Source organism: Papaver somniferum, chromosome 3, assembly GCF_003573695.1.
Source record: "Papaver somniferum cultivar HN1 chromosome 3, ASM357369v1, whole genome shotgun sequence".
NCBI classification, from domain to species: domain Eukaryota; kingdom Viridiplantae; phylum Streptophyta; class Magnoliopsida; order Ranunculales; family Papaveraceae; genus Papaver; species Papaver somniferum.
The window spans coordinates 195,078,282-195,087,037 of NC_039360.1; the positions used below are offsets into that span (position 1 = coordinate 195,078,282).

Here is an 8,756-nt window from a genome sequence, read left to right on the forward strand (position 1 = left end):
TCTGCTCCAATAGATATATAGTTTTTCGGGCTTGATGGATCAATAATAAAGTCACTGATCATTCCTTCTACTCTGAATCTAGTACGAAATTCCCTTTCCATATCGAAGAAATTAAGGCACTCAAAGGAGGCTCTTAACTGTGGATAGAACACAAAGCCAAGAAACTCAAAAGAGAATCTCAACCATGGCTCTGATGCCACTTGACGTATCGGAAGCGTATGATTTTAGATCAAAGATCCGATAAAAGGTAGAAACTAGTGTGAGATCAATAGATTCACAAAAGTAGTAACAAAATAAAGATAATAAAAATAAAAGATAAGTTTGATTAATCAAATAATAATATTGGTTGTATAATTATATATATCTGCTATGCCTATGCCTTCTTATATAGGCTTTAAGGATTCTAAATATAATTAGGACTAGAAAAAGAAAACCAAACCAAACTAGGAAACACACTAAAATTAGGAAAGGAAATCCTAAATAAAGAAATATGATAGGAAGTTCTAAGAAGAACTATAATAGGAAATATAGTAGGATGTCCTACATCAGGCCCCCCTTCTAGAAAAGAACTCGACCACGAGTTCAATAGATTACACTCTTGCCAGGGTCGTAGGGCCGGAAACGACGATGAATATCGTCAACAGTCAGATAGCCTGAGTTTGGCACAAAAACACAAACATCTTTTCCAGGGTCATACGGTCGGAAACGACGCCAAAGATCGTCATCAAATCAAGGAAATTATCCTTAGGATCTTTCCGATAGACGAGTCATCTCAACTGTCCTGGAGACTATCATTATCGAAGCATTCCGTGATTCTCGAAGCATTCCGTTCTATTATTCAGTGACCGAAAAATGTACGGGCTCAAGGTGCACCTGAGAATGATGGATTGGAAAATAAATATGTAGCTGCGCATAGTCTGGTAATTGACCACCTTGAAATGACTGCCAGGTTGAAACATGATGTTTTGTCTTGCAGCAGGGAAAGTTTCAGGATTTTTGTTGCAATGTTTACAGTCTCTAGAAGGTCCGTGAACATTGTTATTTACTGGGTTGCGATGTATAATGAAGCTAAGTTAGCATTCTTCATATATTCGACGGAAACTGATCGTACCCTAGTAGAATGGAGAGCTAGGTTTGACGTCACATTTCTGCATGTGCAAAAGGATACTAGCCACGGTCAGATGAGAGCTGTTGAGATTATGCAGTATGTTGCTAAACATTGTAAAGGAAAGCCTAAGCCTAGCCAAGAGCGGAATGGTGCAGTCTCCAAGCAATCTCCTATAATTGCACAAAATCTTCAATCATTTCCTACTCTAAAAGACAAGCTCAATCAACATCACTTGGAAACAAGTAGTAAAAATAAAGACGGAAATGTTCCAGCGCAAATGGCGTCTCCAATTGCGAAGCTTCCAGATCCCACTTTGGGAGAGGGTATTTTAGAAAATCTTAAGGAATCACCCTTGTCTACCAATGGTTTAGCATCTGGCATGACAGTTTTCCCGAAGTTCACTATAGAAATCACTAACCCGTTTAAAAAGAATGGAGTTTGAAGGTTGATTACACAAACGAAAATTGTTCGGCAACTACATTTAAATTTCATGGAAGGAGCTAGTACTATTATTGATCCAAAGTTTCAAGAGAAGTTGGCATACTGCCTCGTGAGACTGCAGTCAACATCAACTGTTGTCTCATCATTTTTACCAAGATTTGATATTATTCTCAACATGCAGTTTGAAGTGTTAAAAAGAAAGTCTTCTATAATCTGGGCCAATGCAGTATAGGCAGTTAAAAAGGAAGTCTTCTATAATCTCAATAAAGCTACAGGATGCAGTATTCGCTTCACACAAAACTTGTTCCCAGGCACATTTGGTATACCAATATTGCCATCTTTCCATATAATATCTCGTTATCCATACTATACAAACCAACTTAGGCAGACAAGACAACGGAGCATTAATGGTGTTAGATAAGGATACCTCATTCCAGGAATCTGCCATAGTAGATAAACCAGTAAGTCTTAGTGTTCCTGCAAAACTTTGATTTATCTTGTGAAAACTAACACGAATAACCCAAGGAGGTTTTCGTGGAATCTCATAATCCTGGTTAGGAACACCATGATGAATTTATTTCACCTCCAATAAATCACAAAAATACTTCGACCAATTCAATATAACGATCATTGGATTACTTGGATTACGTACCTTTTGTACATCTACAAAACATTCTCTTTGTTTTATATGAAAATCTGAAGCTTCAGAAACTCTTTTCCCCCTGAGGTAAGGGCCAAGCACATTCTTGCACACATGGCAAGATGAAAGTTTCCTTCCAGTAGCTCTGTAGGTACTTCCATTGGTACATGTAAGAACAAGCGGTATGTCGATAACCCTTGTACGATGCAACACCAGTACTCCCAGATCACAATTTAAATTATGACCAATCAAAATAGTCCCTCATGACATTAGACTTTTAATTGAATTCTGTACACCTGCCAATAGATAAGTAATTCCTTACAACTTTACTTCAGTACATATCGGAACCCGTGAAATAAGAACGTCTATACCCGCTTCAGATAATGTCAACATTATAGTAGAAATACCGAAGTCTTACCTGCTGCAAAGCAAAGAATCACGTTTCAATCTTGCAACAATTATACCAGGGAGGTCAATGTAAAAACTACCGGTTTCATCAGTGAGATGGCTCTTAAGAGCAGCTACCTTGATTGGTTGGAAGTCAATCCTTGTGTCGGTAATATGCGGCTCAGTGAAGCGTTTTTGCATCCGATTAGTGAACGTTTCCTAGGCGTGTCTTCCTGCTAGTGGATGAGCACCAATATAAGAATAAAATCTCATTACAGTCGTCTGCCCATACGGTCTAGTAGACTGAATAATAACGTCTGGCGGGTTTTCAATAAACCTAGCTGCCATCATAAGCTTCTCCATTGTTTTTCTATAAAGTATAAATTAAATGCCGCTAGATCCTGCCTTGAATATTTCCATACAGAGATTAACATTTCTGAGATGTGTACATGCTACTAATATCATCTGGAAACCTTCAGATAAACCTTTCGCCATGATTATTATTGCAGGGCATATAGTGCACTAAGCAGTAGCGTATCTTTTAATTGTTCTTCTCCTTAAGAATTTACACGGCACAAGCCACGGAGGCTTTCGTGGGATATCAAAATATTGGCTGAGAACACCCTGAAGACTTGGATAAACTTCCTGACATACCTTTGAAATTTCAAACGTCCTAGATGAAGCTTCATAACCATTCGGCCAGTTTGAAGAGTTCAAACAAGAGCTAGATTTTAAATCAGTAACCAAGTGCAAGTATCCGGCTGAGAGGGGTTTTACTTGTATAAGCCTGTTAATATTACCAGCAAATATTGAATCCTTACTCAGGTAGATAGTTAAAACTTCCGAGAAGCACGAATAAGCGGAAACATGCTTCTTCAGAACACCAAAATACCTTGTCGGAGGAGCACAATCAGTGAAACCATTATCATCGGCTATTTGAAACTTATTAGCTGTGGAAATCCGATACACTTCATAACTGATCAGGTCACCATCCTTAGAAATCCCAAGTACTGAGCACAGAAAACCAGAATTCTCTTTTCTCTTGTACAACTCTAAGTCGTCAACCATGGTATCCTGCGAAATCCGTCTGAAGATAGACTGTTGCTTTGGAATCATTTCAAGTGATTTATAAGAAGGAACATGCCCGCCATCTTTTGAAGGACTCACATTCAAATCTAGTAAGTACTGCGAGCGTCCAAACGAACGATGTACTTTGACTCCTTCTGTGACTTGAATTTTTTTGGCCAATAAGCAGGAAAATTCAGAAACTTCACATAACAACTGAGGTTATTGAAGCTTGGCTTTGGCATAACTAGATCGATGGGAGTATTAGAAACATAAAAAATCTCAAGACATGGTAGAAGTGGATTCTTAACGGAAGTATCAGTTTTCTCTTGATTATGCACATTCCGAGGAATAAAAAATTCCGTGATTGAAGCAACATAATCAAGGGTTTGTGGATGTTGGATTTCAGCAACACGCAAATTCTCTTTGTTGCCCTCATTCTCTTATTTATCTAAGATAAGTACTTGGGAATCTAGCGCTGGTGTAGGATCTTCAAAATATGGCTTCTCTCGGAAACGAGCAAGAATCTCATCAAGCTCTTTCCATAAATCTGACTTTTCTTTTTCAGTCCAACGTCGTAACGGTGTTGGTTCATGTAACCCCATTAAATGATGCATTCTGTTGCCTTGACGAAAATCAAAACTGTGCAATTTTTCATTATAAACAGCACCTAAACTCGAAAGCCAAGGCTCACCTAATATCACATCAAAATTTTCTCTACAAGATAGTTCACAATAAGCAAAACGGCTATACTTACCGTTGTTGAAGGTAAATTCAATATGACCGCCAAATAAATCCCATTCGCCGTAATTCATTTTCTTAAAGTAATTTGCTGCTCCAATAGATATATAGTTTTTCGGGATTGATGGATCAATAATAAAGTCACTGATCATTCCTTCTACTCTGAATCTAGTACGAAATTCACTTTCCATAACGAAGAAATTAAGGCACTCAAAGGAGGCTCTTAACTGTGGATAGAACACAAAGCCAAGAAACTCAAAAGAGAATCTCAACCGTGGCTCTGATGCCACTTGACGTATCAGAAGCGTATGATTTTGGATCAAAGATCCGATAAAAGGTAGAAACTAGTGTGAGATCAATAGATTCACAAAAGTAATAACAAAATAAAGATAATAAAAATAAAAGATAAGTTTGATATTAATCAAATAATAATATTGGTTGTAGAATTGTATATATCTGCTATGCCTATGCCTTCTTATATAGGCTTTAAGGATTCTAAATATAATTAGGACTAGAAAAAGAAAATCAAACCAAACTAGGAAACACACTAAAACTAGGAAAGGAAATCCTAAATAAAGAAATATGATAGGAAGTTCTAAGAAGAAATATAATAGGAAATAGAGTAGGATGTCCTACATCACCAAGGTCATGAGCCCAACATGCAGAAAGAGCTAGAAAGTCGTATCCAAAGAAAACAAGAATGGAAAGAATTGGTGGAACAAGCAACAATGGCAGACCAAGGAATTATCAAAGAGGTAGCAAAGAACAATGTGAACAAAGAAAATGTGTTCACAATAATATAACGAGAGGCGATAGCAAAGTACCTAGAGACAAACTACCGCGTGATAAAGCAGGATAATTATGACTTTATGAACAACCCGTACTCCACGAGAGTTGTCGAGTATCAATATCCAGAGGATTATACATCACCGAAATTCAGAATACACGACGAACAGGAAAACGTGCACGAACACCTTAGTCGATTCTTATCAGCAATGAATGACAAGGCCCCTGACGGAAAATTATATTTAAGGAAATTCCCCAAGTCATTCACGGGTACATCGTTCACCTGGTACGATAACCTGAACCCGGGAAGCGTGGACTCATGGCCAACCATGTCCCCTCTTTTTTTGAGAAAATTTTATTCAGCCAAAAGAAAGATTACATCAATAGGCCTGAGTAGATGCAACCAGCGAATAGGAGAATAAATAGGAAAATACATCACTCAGTTCCGACACTTCACTCTAGATTTCCACGAAGACATCAAAGAAGGGGCGCTAGTCGAAATCTGCATACGCGGAATGACACCCGATTTCAAAAGGAGTCTAGTCAACTTTAGGTTCCAAAACATTGCAGAGTTAGAAGACGCGGATGAAAGGATTGCCGACTGTGTCGATGAAACATACACGGATCACGCCTGGTGTTATACGATGAACACGGTATCTGAAACGCCACGTAACGTACTACCCAACACCAACAAATCCAGGGGAGAAGCGCATGCGCTTCAATTTACTAACAGAAACCTAGGAGCAACAGATGGATGAAACGAGACTTCACCCCACCACTCCCTCTGCCATGCAGTCGGAACAAGTAATTGGGCTTTTGGAACAGTGGATAGCAAACAGAGAAATCGAGTTACCACCAACAGTAGTAGACATCAAAAAAATGTACAAAAATGCTGTCAAGTATCGTCACCATCATCGACGAATAGGCCACCCAACAGTGGAATGCTTCGCCATTAAAAATATCTTCGACCGCAAGCGCATGGCTTGGAAAACCGAAATATCTTACCAAAAAATTGAGCATGATCCCCTCCCCCGTCAGTGAATCATAAGGAGGCAAAGTACAAGCAGAGCAAGCAATAACGACAACAACACGACAAAATTTTTATGAACTTTGTTTACAGAAGAATGGCTGCGGCGGCTCATAATAGAGGCAAGTTGTACCTTCTCATTTTCTTTAATAATAAAGTTACAAGATTATACGATTACTAAAGGCTGGGTTGCTACGCGCATCCGGTCAACTGACATTATAAATACTAAAGGCTATGGGTTGCTCCGCGCATCCGGTCGGCTGACAATACGATTACTAAAGACTACGGGTTTCCCCGCACATCCGGTCGGCTGTCAATACGATTACTAAAGGCTACGGGTTGTCCTGTGCATCAAGTCGACTGACAATACGATTACCAAAAGTTACGGGTTGCCCCACGCATCCGGTTGGCTGACACTGGTTACTAAAGGCTACAGGTTGCTACGCGCGTCCGATCGGCTGACATTACAATTACTAAAGGCTACGGGTGCTTCGCGCATCAGGTCCGCTAAAAATACGATTACTAAATGCTACGGGTTTCCCCCTGCATCCGGTATGCTGATAATATGATTACTAAAGGCTACGGGTTTCCTCGCGTATCCGGTCGGCTTACAATACGATTACTGAAGGCTACGGGTTGCTACGCGCATCCGATCGGCTGACATTACAATTACTAAAGTCTACAGGTTACTCCACGCATCTGGTCGGCTGATAATACGATTACTAAAGGCTACGGGTTGCTACGCGCATCCGGTCGGCTAACATTACGATTACTAAAGTCTAGGGGTTTCCCCGCGCAGCCGGTCGGCTGATAATATGATTACTAAAGGCTATGGGTTGCCCCATGCATCCGGTCGGTTGACAATACGAAAACTAAAGGCTACGGGTTGTTCCGCGCATCCGGTCGGCTGACATTACAATTACTAAAGGTTACGGGTTTGCTTAGCGTATCCGGTCGCCCAACCTTACAATTACTTAGGGCTTCGGGATGCACCGCGCACCTGGTCGGCTGACATTACAATCGTCAATGTTGTTCCGTGCATCAGGTCGATAAACGCATGGAAACCTACAATAGGTCATCCCACGCGTGCGATCGAATACCCATCTATTAATACAAGTGAGGGGAGAGTGTGTTCTAAATCCCCAAACAATAAAATAGACGCGTCCGTTCAATTTCTATGAGAACAAGATATGTCTTCCTCCCGATCAAAGAAAGACGGGCGAGTCTGTCTAGCCCCTCCTTACGAAAAGGGGCGTGCGGGCTTCCCCTACTTCCATGATATAAATAGGAGGGTGCATCTCGAGCATTACATGGAAGCATAAATGTGCTAATAAAGGCCATCCAAACCCATAACTCCACAAGGGATAGACAAAACGACTAACACAAACCATTACCGAGAAAAGATTTCATATAAACCACATCAAAGCAAAAACTCACCGCTACAACAATGCCTTTTATATGAATCTAAAAGAGCATACACGCCAACAGAACGAGCCTTACAAACGAACAAATGAAAATCTTTAAATCAAAACCCGTTATTACAACAGCGCCATCTACATAAAACAGACTAAGATCCACAATAATAATAAGGAATGAAAAAACACCACCAAACACACCCTGGAACGAAACACTCTTGTTTCTTCCTATCAAGCTCCATGGGAACCCTATTATCAGCCATTTCCGCCTGTTGAGGTACACTAGTCGCCGTGGCTACGCTAGCAACAAGCTGGTTCAATGCCATCTTCTTCTCGGAAGTCTCCTTGGAAAGATTAACCAATTCTTTCTCCAACTGGGCGATCAGGACTGAAAGGTGTACGCGTGGATCATTCCGATCTTTCACTTTAACCAACAGCTCGTCTAACAACTCCACATGAAACCTGAGACCAAGCGCTAACCGAATAGTATCCTCCCAACCTTGGAACACACCCGCGCCAATGGGACCATCCTTCACCCGCGAAAGCTGATCAATCAAGGATGCCCTCCTTCACCATATGGACGCCACATCGCTCCACAATATCTCTATAATTGACATAAAAGGCAGTAGGCACACGGAAGCCATGCACTCGTTTGTAAGTTGTTGGATCGACACCAGCATCGACAACATCCACCACTGTTGAGAAACGAAATTTAACGTCCTCAGGTACTAATAGCGGACCAGGATTATCAGAGCGCTTCTCCAGACGACCAGCCGGCGTGGATACATAACCATCAAGTTTAACGTGTTTCCCGCCACCCACACTACTAGAACCATCTTTCTTGACAAATTCTTTACGCTTACTGAAAATGCGAGGGTCTAACAACCACACCCAACAATTCGTTTGGCAATCTGAGCGGACTTACTCCAATACATTTTCTAGAGAATCAACTAGACAGTCAGACTCAATCTAGAGAAAAGTATATCAAAGAGTTTAATATCTCTAACTCTAATTCAATATGCAGTCAGCAAATAGAAATCTGCGAGGCTGATTGAATATAAGAGAAGTAAACTTGAATGGTACCAAAGACCAATGTTCAAGGATCAATCAATCTCAATCAACAACTAAAGGTTGAATTTTCTAATT

General features: G+C 40.4%; 1 protein-coding gene across 1 annotated transcript; it reads left to right on the forward strand.

Annotated features, from left to right (window-relative positions):
- The first annotated feature begins 938 nt into the window (after positions 1-938).
- LOC113360487 (HVA22-like protein i) lies at positions 939-1,550 on the forward strand. The gene has a single exon (XM_026603996.1). It carries the CDS (start codon positions 939-941, stop codon positions 1,548-1,550), a length of 612 nt encoding a protein of 203 aa, XP_026459781.1.
- The last annotated feature ends 7,206 nt before the right edge of the window (positions 1,551-8,756 follow it).